General features: G+C 43.8%; 1 protein-coding gene across 1 annotated transcript in view; it reads right to left on the minus strand.

Moving 5' to 3' along the window:
- Positions 1-1955: 1955 nt before the first annotated feature.
- maml3 (mastermind-like transcriptional coactivator 3) overlaps positions 1956-17186 on the minus strand; it is a 166251-nt gene continuing 151020 nt past the window's right edge. The window contains exons 4-6 of the mRNA XM_074692837.1: positions 11852-12118; positions 9332-9410; positions 1956-6082 (exon numbers count right to left, since the gene is read on the minus strand). Of these exons, the coding sequence (XP_074548938.1) occupies positions 4980-6082; positions 9332-9410; positions 11852-12118 (1449 nt within the window). The 3' untranslated portion in view covers positions 1956-4979. The remainder of the gene's footprint in view (positions 6083-9331; positions 9411-11851; positions 12119-17186) is intronic.

Genomic DNA, 17186 nt, shown 5'->3' on the forward strand with positions numbered 1-17186 from the left:
AATGTGGCAATTTTGTAAATACTGCCATGCTGCAAAAACCGCCCCCTGGCTCTACCCCCTATGCCCCTCTGACAGAACTGACCAATCAGAGCACAAAGGGCTGTGACGTTGTGAGGTTACTGGAGGTCATTCTCCAAATGGAGTGTTTCAACGAGATCTTCAGAATGGCCTAAAATGAGGATATTGAGAACGCTATTGTGGGGCAATGAAGGAACTAAATGACTTGTACTGAGGGCAGAAATGCTTTACAGGCATCCTAGTCTGGCATAGTGAAAAGGAGAAACAAGCATGATATGTCCCCTTTAACATATTTATTAGACGACCTGCCAAAAAAACCAACCAGCATCATGAAATCAAGAATAACAATCTAACAGAAAAAAATAGTTTTCTTTTCAGGAACATAAGTAAATGACTGTAACTTGGTCATGAAAAAATAATAATTTGTTTTTCCTGCATTTTTGTAAAAAACACAACAAAAACAGCACATTTAAAAGTTTGTGAGAATAGCTTTTTTTCAGTATAGCAGTAATACTATACTATAGTATAGTATTTTTTTCAGTAAGATATAATTTTGATGAAAGAGTTTACACATCACAGTGGATTGACCACTGCAGAAACGTAAATAACGTTTACACTTGGTGATGGTTTGACACATTTCTGAATCACTGAAAAGGATAACTGAAGGCTCAGGGCTAGGCCAACATTAAAACCCCTGTGAGGACTTTCTGAGTCTCACTTCTGGATAAGTGCCTGATTGTAATCCATGAGTTGAAATAAAATGATCAGTGCCTAAACTGGTGATTTTTAAATGCTAATTCTCAGCTTCCCTGTCCGGGTCACCAGGATTAGACTGATTTACGGCATGTTGAAGTCCCTACTACCACGCCACCCCAGTCAAGAAAGTTTAGAGAAGAGAGATCTGTGTTTTGTTCCTCTTCTGAAAACAATTTATTTTTTTGTAATCACCAAGCAAAGGGGGAAAGGACAGGAGAGCAGAGGAAAGCTAAACCAGAGAGTGATAGAGCACGGATTTTAACTCTGGTTGAACTGTTAGTGATAATGTTGATTCCAACCCACAGTCAGCAGTTATTCTGCAGTGGTCTGTTCGAACTTGAGAGTCTATCAATAAAATGAAGAGTGAGGTTACGTTTAGGGATGGATACCAAATTAGGTACCAGGATTCACTAATGTTACGTTAGGTATGGACACATTTCAGAGCACCGGGCTGTGAGTAGCACTAAACAGATAGTCTGTTTACCTTCTGGACACAAAACTACAAACTGAGTTTACAAAGTTTGATTGTTGTCACAATTCAAACAATGACTCTACGTGATTATAAAAAAATACGTTACCTCGTTGCTTTGCATCCTGGGAAAAGTTGTCTTGAGCAAAGAAAACAAGAGTCATGTCCTCACAACAGTTGGTGCTTGTACTCATGGGAAACTGAGTCTTTACACTGGGGGAAAATACCTAGCTTTTCCAACAGCCTCTTTAAATAAACTATTAAATACAACTTAATAAATGAAAAAAGAAAACAAACATGTTTTTTCAGTCCTCATACCTACAGACTCCTCATCTATCGCCTGGAGTCCATAAACTTCATATCTGGTTTGGATTAAGAGTGTAAGGTGAAGCTTTATTGTGTGATCGTTGACTCTTTGTGTGTGTTCTTATTATCTTATTATGTGATCATCCTACATGTGCTGACAGCTCGCCGACTTTAGCTCCACTGTTTTTATCTTATTAAATTTCGAGGGGCAGACATTTCTGCAGAGCTTTTTTTTTCTTGTAATGATGTAATAAACGAACAAATCAAATAACTCAATCCACAACAGAAACATTGATTTAATATGATCCTCGAGAACATTCTCTCTTTATTGTATCTTTTTGGAAAAAACAAACAAAAAAAAGTCTTTTGGAGTTCTCTTTTGTTAACATTTCAGAATTCTGTACAGGATAAAAAGAAATAAGCACTGCTTAGGAACAGAGTCAAATCTCAAACTAGAAAAAAAACAAATGAAAAAAAAAATTCCCAAAAGAGAGGTTTACAATACAAATTAGTAGTAAGACATTGTCTGAAGTGCAATGGCATAGCTCAGATGGGTTAAACGTGAAATTAAAAAAACCTTCAAAATAAAATACTTCTCTATTTTCCAACAAACAGTAAATTCTTTACAGAGTAGAGACTGTATTATCTGATGTATTTAAACCTGTAAAAACATATTTACAAATAGCAATTATCTTTTATATACTTTTTCTCATAATCACATATATGTCAGCACCAGTAAAAAAAACAACAAATAAAATAAAACAAAGAACAACAACAACAGTTTTGTTAAAATGTTGTCTACAGACTTGGTCCCGATACATAACAATATTTGGAGGAAGCTTCCTTTCTCTTCCTGAAGGGATTTCATACCGTTTCATGATCCCTTGCTCGACAGAAGACAAGAAGGTCATAAGGCTGTGACCTTAACACTGACCCAGGGCTGTTGCTCTACCTTCCTGCCTCCAGCCTGGAGTGATAAACCTTAGGTGTCTTACAACACACGCCCCCGTTTCACTGGTCTGAGACTCTTTGAGCCTGCCTGGAGTAGGCTACTGGAGCATGTATCAAAGATTTGGAAGCATGAGCAGCGGAGTCACTGAAACAGTCACTGAAACAGTGAGAGCTCCACTGCATTTCCTGCACGAGGAAGGCTCACAGAAACCAGACAGACAGCCTCGACAGGGACAGAGGTTCCTTATTTACCTGACCTGCAGGTCAGATAAAACCAGGAGCCTCTACATCCTGACACACCTGCAGTGAAACAGAGGACCTCCACTCCTCAAACATGACAAAATCAAAGTACAGAACCTCACTTGGGGGTGCTACTGAACGCTTACAGGATGAGAGGCGGGAGATTTCAGTTTAAAGGGCTGGATTATACAACATCAACAACCAGAAGAACAAATGCGTTGATGGCAAAGAGTTAGTTTACACAGAAGAAGGCTTTTTGGTTTGTTGATTACAGCATCATCCTCCGAACTTTCACTCTGATGAGCTAAATACAAAGTAATGCACAAACAAACACACTCCCATTCACCTCGAAACCAAGATTAAGAAACTGTCAGAGAAGTAAGGTGTCATCAAACCAGCAACTACTGTGTTAAAACAAAAAAACTATCAGAGATTTATTACCCGACTTTTAGGGGCAGAAGTGGTTAGCTCGATGATGACAAGCCATGAGGCCTGGAGTAACGCCCAAACACTTGCCTTGATAAGCTCAGAGAAGGGGAAAGACAGACTCCAGAGGAAGCACTGGTTGATTTAATGCTAATTGGCGCCAACAGTTGCTACCCTTTAAGCCTAAACAGAAGCTTCTGACTATTCATCAAACTCAAGGCTTAGCAGTGGTTCAGTTTCCTAGGAAAGCGCTGGAAGGGCACAAGTCATATTTCTTCACAGTAGTGTTACAGTATAGCACAGTTACGTTCTAGTTTGGAGCGAGGGCGTTCGATAGCTGCTGCTGTACAAGAAAAGCCACAACGTAAAGCAGGGCTGTGCCGTGGTGACCGACCACTGGCGGCGTCACGATGGAAGGGAAGGCTGTGCTGCGAGAGGAGGACCAACAGGATTTTCAAAAGACAACACAAACTAAAAAAAAAAAAGGCTAATTCAATCTTTTTTTTCTCCTTTTAATCATCAACCAGCATCTCCGTAAGCCATAACACACAGCAACAAACAAAACAAAGGGGAGGGGCTTTCGATGAGCTTTTTCCCCTGAAAGAAGAAGTCACTTGTGGTGCTCGAGTACATTCAGTGACCAGCGATCGTTCTGCCGTTTGATGGCCTGAAGCCTGCGATGTGGTTTGTGTCACACAGGCAGGAGGAGGGTTAATGTAATATTAGCTTGTTTAGCTGCCGCTCACACATCCGCTTATCCTCCCAGGGTGATGCTTGTTTGTCTGTTTGTTGGTTTAACGTGTGTGAGTGTGTGTGTGTGTGAGCTTTGGAGTCTGAGTGCTTGCGTTAGCTGCCTATTCTTTCTCTCTCTGTTCATTTAAATCACTTCTGTCCTGCTCTTCATGCACACTTGACATCCAACAGCTTCACACAGAAATGAAGAACCCCCCACACCCAAAAAAAGCGCCTAACTCAGGATGTTCCTCATGCAAAACACTAGAGGGCAGAGTACGCTCGTGGAGGGATATTATTCAATGTGTCGGGATGTTTGAAATTTTGCAACAGAGAAAGGAGTGTTGAAAGTGAGGAACAAGGGCAGGAGGATGAGAGGAACAGAAGAAGAGAAGAGAAGAGAAGAGGAATAAGGGAGGAAGAATAAGAGGAGGAATGACAGAGCAGGAAAGGAAGAGAAGGATTCAAAATGAGGGGAACAAAGCAAGAGAGAGTTTTGTGAATTTTCTGCCGTGTGTGTGTGTGTGTGTGTGTTTGTATGTGTGTGTATGGGGGCACAAATCTGAGGAAGGAAATGGGAGCGCTGAGAGTGCTTTCTTCCCCCTTCAGCTTCTCTCATAGCTGAGAGATCTGAAGCACTGAGCTGGGTGGCACAAACACACAAACACAAATAAATTACTGTCTTGAGAACAAGTCTTCCTCCCCCTTCGTCAGTCTGCGGTGTTCAGTCAGCCCCTGCTGAAGCTCGGCTCAAAGCGCTGCTGTGTAAACGGGGCTCGCTTTCAAACACTTGAACATGAGAAAATTCTTTCAGTGGAGAAAAAGTAAACGAATGAAACACACCTCTTAATCTCTATTCTGGTTTTTCATCAATATGCGCGTGACATTATGGTTGCTGCTTGCGTCTCACACACTCTCACTCGCGCTCACACACAGAAACGTGACAGTACGACTCATTTCAAATCCTGCTCATGTAAAAACATGCCGTTCCACATCTCATCATTCTTTTTGTTTTGCGTTCTCAGGTTTCAACATTTGTTTGAGTTCATCCAGTAAAAGTCTTCTCCAGTTTCACTGATGGCTATTGGCTCGGGAAAAACTCCTCCATCCACCCATCACTTGAGTCCAGCTCCGCCCCTGCACCATCACCTAGTCCAAAGGCTCCTCCCCCCGAGGGCCCGCCTCCGTAACCGTAGGATGACATGTCCTGATTGGCTGTCCTTTGGTAGCCAGGAGGCTGACCTCCAACCCCAACTCCCCCTGGTCCGTAAGGTCCACCTCCCCCTCCCCCTGCCCCTAATCCAGGCCCGCCAGGACCTGGCCCGAACCCTGCCATGCCACCCATGCCTTGGCCCATCACCCCCTGGTTCATCCCCTGGTTCATGACCATGGGCCGCGGCTGGTTGGTCCTGGGCTGACCGCCCATGTGAGGGCCCATCATTGGGCCCCCCATGCTGGCTGCTGGGTTGCCCACCCTGGGGTCCATTCCCTGGCCCATGCCCTGACCCGGGCCCTGAAAGTGTTGCTTGGCCATGCGTGAGGGCTGACCAGGCTGCATCCCATATCCCTGTGCAGAGCTGAACCCCACCATGTCCCCTCCACCCCCTCCTGTAGTCCTTCCGACTCCTCCTCCCATGGCCTGCAGACTTTGTCCTTGCTGCTGCGGCCAGCCACCCGCAGCCATTCCCCCTCCTCCTCCTGCTCCCAGCATGCTTTGCAGTCTCTGTGCTTGAGCTTTGGCGTTGGGAGGGCCTTTGAGGGGTTGCTGGCTCAAGGAATTCATTAACATCCCCTGTCCTCCGTACCCTCCAGCTCCACCACCTCCAGGGCCTCCCGGCATACCTCCAACCCCGGGACCTGCTCCCGCCTGCCGCGGAGGGCCCCCGCTGGAGTTGTGCTGCGGTGGAAGTCCCATGGAGGCTTGGACACTTTGGCTCTGGTGCTGCTGCTGGTGGATCATTTGGCTCATGGAGGGATTGAGTCCGTACAGGGAGCCCTGGTTGGACCCTTGGTTGCCGTAGGGTAAGCCCATGTCATTCTGGGGTCCCACTGAGCCCCCCTGGCCCTGGACAGAACTCATTTGGACCATCTGCTGCTGGTTCTGCTGCTGCTGCTGTTGCAGCAGACGAACAGCCCGGATGTTCTGGAGAGCCTGGCTTCTGGATGCAAGATCCTGAGGAGGACCTGGGAGGAAAAACAACAAGGATTAAAACCAGAGAACACAAACAACGAAGCAGAAAGAGGCAAGTCCCCTTTCACACACATCCTGCTTTCCTGAACAATTCTTATTATTACCTCAGAGTCAAGGATTTCTACAACACATGAATCAGAAGAGGTTAGAAAATCTGCACCTTTAGTCTGAACATCCAGAATGTTCACTTTGTATTCATGTTTAAAATATGATAAAGCATGATACCTCCTCTTTAAGAGAAGTGGAGACGTACGTTCGTCTGCATGTAAAACTTTAAGAAAGCAATAAACTCTTTTTCAATGCATCCCAGGGACACAAATCATCTGTCGCGCTATAAATAAAAAATTGAAGTGTTTGCTGAGCATGTGTGTCTCTACCTTTTGCTCAATTTTCAGGGACTCTCTGAATTGAAAGTAGACCAACATCACCCCAGCATAAAGACTAATCTAATAAGTGCTGAGTAGAGATGTTCAATACCATTTTTTTTTCAGGCCCATACCAGTACGAGTACTCCCTCTTGAGTACTCACTGATACCAAATACGATTAGCACTCTTGATGCATAAATTTAAATTAACAGTGACAGATCAATTTGATTGAAGACAGCACAGTCACTATGCCATTAAGCATTTTTTTTCTAAATAAAATTAACAAAATTACAAAATAAAACTGAAAAATATCATAATCTAAGTATTTTTTTTTTAAATAAACTGAAGCTCAAAATAAAACAGTTTATCTGTAAACTCTCCCTGGTTTATTTATTTTGTCTGAACAGGACCTGATGCATATTTGTCATGGTTAAACTGCAGCAATGTAGCGGCAACTAGTGGCGAGGAGGACTTGCATGATGTAAGACTTGAGTATCGGCTGCTGATATTGGCAGCCTTCACAGGTACCAATACCTTGACAAAAAGGCTGGTATTGGCCTGATACCTGAGACCATACCAGTACTTGTCCATCCCTAAATCTGAGGTGAAGATTTCTGTCCTGTGACAACTGGTCAACTCTAAAATGAATGCTCCCCTCTGAGTGTACTTTGAATAAGATGGAGCTAAAATAAACCTAAACATGCGTAAGTGCCAGCACTTCCCTTCCCCAAGCTCAGTCGTCCCTGGGCTGAGGAGGTCTGCTAGTGTGGAAATGGCTCTAAATCCTCTAATAAACCCACTCCTGACATCATTCCACTAATCCCTCACCTCACAGCCAGGACTCAAACTGTAAAAGGAGTCCAAACGTAGGGGATCATACACTCCAGACTAGCAAGTAAGCAAGGAGTGAACGGAGTCGGAGGTAATCTAGTGTGACTAAACAGCCGGATCTACACCACACATACAGTGAACAGAGTAACAAGCAGGGAGCGCTCTGATTCAGGTGATACTTCACAGGAACGCTGCACCATACCTGAGCCAACACGCAGACGTGCAGGCCCCAGCTCCAGACTGCAGCCCCCTCTTCCCCACATTATCTTCAGGACTTGCAGACAGACAGTGATGGCTATAAACGGTTTCATCTGGACTCTCCTCCTCGCTCTTAATACACGTCTTAATCTCTCCATCGTCCCCTCACCCACTCATCTCTTTCTCTCTTTTTCTCTCTTTCTTCCAAACCTCTCCAACCTACGAGACCATCTACCTTTTCTCTCCCATTTCCCTCCTCTCATCCATCTCTCTGACTTCACCGGAACTCTGGGGGATCCAGGACAGACAAGTTGCCGTGGTAACAGGCAGAGAGAGGAATATTCTACTTTTTTTCTTTTTTTTTTTTCTAGAGAGCAGGAGGGAGGGAGGGAGGGAGGGAGCAAGGAAAGAGAAAGATTGAGGCTGAAGAGTGTGTGAGCGCCAACTGATGCGTCTGACAGAGACAGACAGAAAGGATGAGCTCTGGGTTGGGGGTGATGTGAAGTCAGCGCTGCTGTTTGCATACATGTGTTGATGTGTTTGTGCGTCGAGCTGTCTCTGAATATGGCTGTGAGTAAACTGAAAAATCTGTTTAATGTCTTGGCACTGGATCATGTATACCATACTATTATACATGTGGGATCGGACCATCTGGGTCCTATTAAAGAATCACATAGTCATTCACCAAAACATCCTTTTATGATGTGATTACCCATCCTATGGTGAAGAATTGAGGTCTTTACATATTGCATGCAGAAATTACTGTGTCTCAGACAGTAAAGTGTATGGACATAGTCTCTGTAACATCTCTGATCTGCCTCTGAGCCTGAGTTTTGAAGCCTATTATCGGCAGGTGCCAGGTGTAGAAAAAGGTTTGACTCAACATTCATTTGCTTGCATTAGGATGAGGTAAAGAGGTGGGCCTTCACTCTCTTTGCAGACAGCTACAGGATGCCCACCTGTCAGTCACAGCAGCAATACCATTTAACGGGCAAACTTACTGTTTAATAGCTTTCAAGATAAATAGTGAAAAACTTAGCCCATGTACAGTATGTGCCGATAGAGAAATTAGTTACTCAGACTAAAGCCTGGACCACAGATATATGGATATTTTTTTGACCGGATATCTTTGTCCTCGTTTGAAAAAAAAAAAAACTCTGTCCGCACCACAGAAAGTGAAAACCATAGGAGAAGAACATTATGAGCATGTGCAGTCAAAAACAAGAAGAAGAAGCAGTCCACGGAGCAAGGAGATGGTGAAAAAAACAAATCAAATTGAGTCGTTTGTGTGGACAGACGATAAGGTGGACTTGTTACTTTATGAACATCAACGACAACAACATCATCAACATTACAATCATCTGTAGGGCTGTAGTGAGGGCAAAAAGTGCAAAGAACACAGAAATAGTGCGGTAAATGTTGGCCATCGTTCTTGTTGTTGACAACCCTTGCTACAGTGACTTGTTGCTAGGCGCTTGATGTCATCACGTCAACACCAGCTCCGTTTAACACTACTACACGGATCCACTCAACCAGGTATTTTTTCATTTCTTCACTTTTTCTATCTGTTTTAAAAAATTTCTGTTTATGTGGGTGAAATCATGTGGTTAAGAGGCCAAATTGGACAGAAAAATATGGGTTTAAGAATATATCCATATTTGTGTGATCCAGGCCTAAAGTCATGTTTTAAACCTGGCTGTAAACGTGTTTGTGTTGTCAAGATCAGCTTCTTTCAGAGAGTGTGTATGTGTATTTTCAGCCTCAAGTGGACACTAGATGAATTGCAGTTTTTAACACTTTAACATAATTTTCTTATTTGTAGACTTAAGGTTGCTGCTTGGTCTCACCTTGGTACTGATTGACTTGAGGGTATGGCGTCCTTTGGCCCTGGCCCATCTGTCTGGGGAGATGCTGCTGCTGCTGGAGCTGCATGCACACCAACACACACACAGACACACACACACACAAGGACAAAAACAAAAAAAGTGTTGAATATATTTGTTACTTTGTGTGTTTTAACTTCATTAATCACTCTCTCATGGTTGACTTTCAGATACAATATGAGACAAGAAAAACTCTGAGTATGAACATTTAACCAAACCAGACTCTGTTGCCATCATGACCTGAAAAACTGAAGTCTTGGTTGTGAAACATGGGAAATCTGAGGTTTCTCTCCCAGGAACTTTTCTGTGACAATCATTTATGCCTCATTCTATCCCAAGTTTGTCCTTTTTCCTTAAACCTACAAATCCTGGTGTGGCGCTGGCGCCATGATTTGCATATTCATTTTTCAGTGGGGGTAGATTTAAAGCCAGATAAGAAAGCTTGATGGTTCTTTTTGCATCTGAAATCTGGGGAGTTACACTGTTGTATTTCGTTTTCAACATATCCCAGATTACTGTTTCCTTCCTCTTATCTGTTTGCAGACAGCGCACCACACAAAATCATTATGATCCGGACCACAGCTCTTAACATCACTTCCTACGCTGTATACATGCCATCATGGTTTTTATATTTATCTTTTTTTGAGGTAAAATATGTATGTATATATTTAAATATATTTTAAATATGCATAAAAAATATTATTACATAAAATCATTCTGGGCATTAGCCTATTCATATCAGTACAGTTTGACATACAGGGGTTGTATTGATGTGAAGCAAAAGTTTTCTGTTAAAGAATGTCACTACAGCATGTAAAAATGTAAATACTTGAAAGATTTAGTGTGGTCGGTCATAAAGGGTAAATCAGGACTTTGTTGCCTGTCTTGTGCCCTGATGATGTGTTGTGAGGGCAGTGAACATCCAAAAAGCTGCATAAACAAACGATCCAAGTAGTAGTTCTGGTACAAACCAATCACCTGAGGCATACCTCATCACCTGTGGCTCAGTTTAAATAGTTTTTGTCCAGCAGGCATATGAGAGTGATTGACCGAAAAGAAAAGGTAAAGTGGATGTTACGTTCAGAAAAATATGTTTGGTGTTTGAGTGTATAGGTTCTATGAGGAGGGGAGTTAAACTCCAAGGAAAGAAGTTTATCAAAAAAACAGTGGAAACTGGGCACAGTTCAATTCAGAACCACAGAGTCCGTGAGTAAAAAGTAAATTTGGCCAAGTGTTACAACAGCTAGCAGAGCTAGCAGAGCTAGCACGATCAACAGACAAGTTTGGGCAGCTGTGGCTGTGTCCATTTACCATTTACAGCCCTATTGTGAAGACTGACATCCACATGCCTGTGCTGGGTTCAAAAAGCAATAGTTGTGACAACTTGACCAGACACAGCATCTGTACTCCAATTTCTGAAACAAAACTCTACCAACAACGCCACACTGTGAAACTCTGCCACAAGCTTTTACTTTTTTTTTTTAACATCAGGTATCAAAGAATTAGTCAGAAACTATTTAACATAAAAGATATTAATTATTAAACTAACTGAGTGGTGACTTGTGCTGGCTAGCCAGGGATAAAATGTGACATTGTTTAACTTTTGGTAGACCGAACACAAACCTCCCTCAAAGCTGCAGTAAGAAAAACAGACTCTCTGTTTGTTGAAATAGAGAAGTGACAGATGTTCAATAAAGTGGAAATGAAACAGACGCTCTTAAATTCAGAATGAGGAGAATGCTGCAGAATAACAGCGTCAAACAAATGTGTTGGTAAAGCCAAAGAGGGCGCAGCTTTTTGGACACCATGAGTGTCCAGGTCTGCATGATGCTCCTCAACACAGCTAACAACAGCCCTGATCAATGCTCAGAGCCAGAGGCAGCCTCTGTGGAGTATCACACACTGCTCTGGGCTGCAGGTCTAAAAATTAAATGGAAAAAAAACTCAAAGGCAGCAAAAAGCAGCCGCTGAATTGATGCCTTGAAAGCAGAGGTGTCGCTCATTTAAATAGAGTGATGATATCAAGGTAACAACATACGCATATCCCCATCAGGGTCCTTTCAGACACCTCTGTTTGTGTGTGTGTGTCTGTGTGTGTTTTTGCAGATCCAATTAAAACCAACATGGTGGGTGGTGACTTCAGAGTTCAGAACTCTTTAACACTCGAGTCCCTCACAGAGAGAGAAATAAAAAGAAAACACCACATTATCACAGCAGGTGGCAAGAGCCAAAAACACACACACACACACACGCACACACACGCAGGCATCGAAGAGATGAAAAGGAAGTAGTGGAGAGGGGGCTGCTTGAGGGTAATTACACATGCAACAAGACAACGGCGAGGAAGAGGAGAGGATGAGCTGCCGAATCAACAGGAGTGCACAGACTGATAACACACACACACACACACACACAGGTGCTCACTCAGTGGGCCCGGCACATTCACCTCCACGTCACACTTCACCCCACCGTGCACCACCTCACCTGTTCAGCCAAGAGCTGCTGCTGCTGCTGCTGTCTCTGCTCTCTGAAGAGCTGCTGTTTCTGCTGCTCCATCATGTGCATCTGTACCCTCTTCTCCTGCTCCATCGCCATCATCTGTTTCATCATGGCCGCCTGCTGCTGGTTACCCACGTAGCCCGGAGGCGGACCCGACCCCTGGTTGGGTCCCACCCCTGAGGCAACGCCACCAGCAGGGTGAGGAGGTGGGATGGCGCCAGGCTGTCGTGACATTCCTACCACACCTTGCTCCTGCAGAGAGAAAGAGAAGGAGAGCAGGTCAGAGGGACTGCATGGCGACCTTTCAACCACTTCTCATCAAAACAAGTGAAGGGAATATTTTGACATTTTCTGAGACATCTCTATCTGATGTGAGGTCAAGGAGAAGATTGATCTATTAGATCAGATTCATGCTGCTAGTTAGCTTAGCTTCAACACAAAAAAACATGAAAGAAAAGGCATTGGAATGAGCTTATTTCAGGATTCAGGTTCTTCAGATATTCATCTTTTAGAGGTCAAACTTGATCATACACAGCTCTGAAGAGCATAATGTAGCCATCGTCTGGTCCACAGCTCCCTCTGATTTAGAAAAACTCATCCATGCTCAACACAATCCAGAAAAGACTCCTGCACATCTCTCCACTTAAACATTCCTCAAACAACAATCTTCAACTTACAACTTGTATGAACTTTCTACGAACAAGGTCAAAGTAATGTCACCACATCACTCCCCATTCATTTCAGCATAATCTCTCCATTCTCAGGCCCTGACTTGTATCTTTGAACTTCTCAACAACACCAGACTCCTCAGATCCTCCCAGCAGGAGGCTTGTTGGCTCAGCCCCAGTTATGGAAAAAAGACAATGCCACAGACCGGGCACTCTTCACGTTAGCTCCTTAGAATAATCTGACAGAGGTAATCAGACTCGCTGCTGACACTTTTAAAATCACCTAATGACCTGTTTTTTATGACCTTGCTTCAAATTTAGTGTCGGACATGTTTTCTGATCTCGTTTTAGATTTTTTCAGCAGGGATTTTGTGCAGCAGAAGCCCAGAGCGCTCACACCAAACACCCCCTCCCTGCTCCTCTGCTGGTTTCCTCTGCACTCAGACGGGGCCATATTTTACTTGACCAAAAACACAAATAAACGGACTTCCACCAAAAAAATCTGATATCGGTCTGCATTCACGCTTTATTTAGAGAATTTTCAGCGTGTTACTTTCACACAAAAACACCGCTAAAAAAGGCTCTAGTTCTCATTGTGTCTCTTCGTCCTGGCAGACTACCTGCGTTTGTTTATATCTGGCACGCCACGCACGGACTGATACACTAAGTGGCGAGCGCCTCGTAGCCAGCTGTGGCTCTGCAGCGGGGGTAGCCCCGTTCTACGACACGATGAGAACTAGAGCCTTATTTAGCGGTGCTTTTGTGTGAAAGTAACACACTGAAAATTCTCTTAATAAAGCGTAAATGCAGACCGATATCAGATTTTTTCGGTGGGAGTCCGTTTATTTGTGTTTTTGGTCAAGTAAAATATGGCCCAGTCTGAGTGCAGAGGAAACCGGCAGAGGAGCAGGGAGGGGGTGTCTGGTGCGAGTGCTCTGGGCTTCTGCTGCACAAAAACACTGCTGTAGGGGTAATTTCTGCCCTAAACCTTGTGATAAGACCCAACTTGTTCCATCCCGCAGTATCACTTTAAAATCTACATAATCTCAAATATTATCATGAAGTGTTTTTCAGTTTTTTGTATGTCAAAAGATGTGGCTGCATTAGAGAGGCACAAACAAAAACAAATGTTTCATTCTGTTTATTGTGTAAAAGAAAAACTAAAAAAAAAAAAACAGAATTCTCTGCAGTTTCAAAGTGCCAGTTCTTAAAATTGTATCAAATTTAACAAGTTACAGAGACACCAGTTTGGTTTGACCACTGCTGCTGAAGCTCCTGTGATGTCATTCTGCGTTTTTTTCCACACATGTAGACCTAGATGCGGTCATTTCTTGGACGCCCAGTTGTTGATTTGTCCATCAAGCTATAAGTTGGTCTGTATTTCTGCAGAGTGGATCCAACTGTTGAAGGACTAATTCTGCACGTCCTGGCTTTGTGGTGGTAGCTGTACCTTTCCTGGCTGAGAATCTGTATCGTCAGGCACCTTTTCTGTGTTAGGTTTCTTGTTTCAGCCATTTTTGTTTTTGAAGAACTTTCAATCATGGATCTCTGGTACCAAAATGACCCAGTGATCAAACTTCCTGATGTATTTTTATGGTACCAATCAAATTGAAGTTCTTAATGTTTTGGGGGATTTGTTTTGTATTTTGGCTGCACTAAAAGAAACTGCAATTTAGATTTAGGATTTAGAAGTGATTCTTAATACAATATTTCACAAACACACAAGATATCCAAAAACTGTCTTTCCACTGCTGAACCTCTCTCATACCAACTGATGTGAAGAGTACTTGAATGTTTGTGAAGCTAAAAGTGAACAAGAACCAGCTCAGTCAAAATTTTCTCATCAATGAAGAACATTTCACAATAAAAACCACCTCTTCAGATCGATTGCTGCCATTTTTCATCACAAGAAATAATGACTTACATCAGATACTGAAGGAGCCATTCTTAATAGATACCAAAGGATGCCTGTTAATAATAGAGGGGGACAGGGGGATATTTGCTAAAGTGGCACCTTTCCACATCTATTTCACCAGACTGAGGTCAGATAAATAAAAAGCTAACATCCTGCAGTGCTCCTGTGTACACTTATTAAATAAAGCACCAGAGTGATGTTCAGCACAACAGCTCCTCATCAAATACTCTGAAGTCAACCACTATGCTGTACCAAAGTGCGAGAAAGACACACTCCAGGTGTTTGTGAATAGACGGAGAGCACGATACAGACAGGACCGCCTCCAGATTCAGCACACTGGGACACCCAGGTCCTTCCAAAGGGGGACTGGTCGGGCCTGGCAGCTTCATACATACATTATCTTCTCATTAGCATATAAAGAGCACTTCCTTCACCACTCAGCCGTGTGCTAATCTCTAATAGGATGAAATGGCCCACTCTGGCCAATGGGAGGGAAGCTTTTATAAATCTATTAAAGGTTAGGCAGCTGAATGAGGCTGGACATCGTTTAAGGCTGCTGTCAGTAACTGAGGAGAGAGGTCTGAGAGGGGAGAAAGGAGTGATGAAGAGCGGCGTTGGCACCACACAAACACAACAACGCGCAGGAACAGACAGTGTACAACAAATCACATTTAACTGCAGGGCAAGAATGAAACAGCAAAAGCAGGATTACAGTAGCGCATCATAGCATTGGCAAGAGTCTGTAACACATCAGTATACTCAATATGTTTGGAGAGAGCCAAAGCCTCATAATCCGTGGTGAGGCTCTGCTCTTCTTAGAAAGGAGTTAGGTGGAGATAAAGCTCGTATATTAGAGCACAAAAAACCCCCGTGGAGCAAACAGAATCGCTGCTTAACACTGGCTCACCACAGCCAGACCAGACTGATCGATGCTCAGAGCTACGTGTCTCATCTCTCGTTGGCATGTTCCTGCAGGGTGGCAGCGGGGCAAGCAGACAGAGGAGGAGAGAGGAGGAGAGAGGAGGACCAGGCGCAGTGTCAGGGAGTGACCAAGGGGTGGCAGTGGTGATCTTTAAGCACACACGTCTCTGTGTGTGTGTATGTGTGTGTGCTTGATCTCACTGGCCTCCTCTCAGCAGATGGCTCAATCATGACGGTTCTGATCTACGATCTTTCTCTCCCTCTCCCCCTCTTATTCTACCTCTTTTTTCCTTTCTCTCTAAACACCCCACCATCAAGCTCCTTTCTCCACTCCTCCTCCTGTTCTCCTCTCTTTGCGTAGACAGGGGGCCCTGAGTCATGTTCACACAACTGCCAGGGAGCGACGGAGCAGCAGAGAGACAGATTTCAAAGGCAGGGGGAGAGGAAAAGTCGGAGAGAATCTGAGGTTTGGTGGCGGTGGTGTGTGTGCTGCGGAGGGCAGAGCTGCTAATGCACGGTTCAGTCAGGCACAGAGGCCGAGGAAAAGAGCAGGGTGTAGACACAAGGGTGGGAAATAAGGACAGGAAGCAGAGAAAATGAACAAGCTCAGAAATCTTTCTTTTAGATTAGTTCTTCACTGAAGTCGCGCTACCATGCAATAAAATACATTTTATACGCTCGGTGAATGGAAAAGTGGAAACCTCTGGAGTTAAAAAGAAAGAGATTATCTTAAAGAAAGGAGAAAGTGTGTAAGGAAAGAGGAAGAGGAGAAACCAAACAGGTGATGGTCAAAAGAGGAAGAGGAGCACAGGTAGCGTGGCAGCAGTTACTGTAGCCAGGAGCAGATGGCGCGCAGGGGATCAGTTATGCTGCTGCGCCTGGTCACCCTCCATAACACACAAGTTCTCCTACTTTTGGACTTTTTTTTTTTTTATCAGTTTACCCTCATTTGTTCTGTTTGACTCCCTCAGTCTGCTTCCTCCTTTACCTCCATCATCATCCGCTTCTGCCTGTTTTCCTCTCCTGCCCCCTTCACACATTTCACTCTCACACCTTGGACCAGAAAAGAGTCTGAGGCTAATGAGACCAGAAGGTTAGCTGCTGCTATCTACAGGCAGATCACAGGAACTCAGTCTGAAGCTGGAGATTGAATCTGCAACTGCTGCTGCAGCGAGACGCAAACACATCTGCAGAAATACAGCAGAGAAAAAGGGAAGAGGGGATGAAATTAAAGGAGAGGTGAATGTATCACAGGTTGTTCCGGAGGATGTTTGTGTGTGTGTGTGCTTGTTTGTGTGTGTGTGTGTGTGTGTGTGTAGTGTGTTGGAGGCTGTCAGCTTTATTGGGTTAGGAAGCATGGAGAGCCCAGGTGATTACATTACATGTGAAGTGAGCGGAAATGTGTGTATGTGTGTGTGAGAGGAAGACAGTCTGTGCGTTCATTCCTCTTGTTCACGGAGCAGAAACATGGAGGCTCCTGAACCCTTAGTCTGTAGGAGTGACTGATAAAAAACTGGCGTATTAATCCTTTAATTCATGAATTTAAAACATGTTGAGTCTTAGAAATAAAAAAACAGGTTTCACTTTGATGAGCTGCTGCTGGTTCAGGTCGGGCTCATCAGACCTGCTAAAGGAGTGTGTGACAATTTACACACGGCAGCAACTTCCTGGATCACCCGTCGAGAGGCAGCAGTGTTTTCCAACAAGAGGTTATCAAGCTTTGGTGCAAAACCAACACAGGTGTGGTATAACCAGATATCATCAAAACACCAGAGACATGGTAATGGCTAAATGAGCTTTGATTTTAAGCTTGTCA

The sequence above is a fragment of the Halichoeres trimaculatus genome, unplaced genomic scaffold, assembly GCF_033239565.1.
Source record: "Halichoeres trimaculatus isolate MK-OKI-2021-1 unplaced genomic scaffold, fHalTri1.1 fHalTri1_scaffold_2, whole genome shotgun sequence".
In the NCBI taxonomy this organism is placed as follows: Eukaryota; Metazoa; Chordata; class Actinopteri; order Labriformes; family Labridae; genus Halichoeres; species Halichoeres trimaculatus.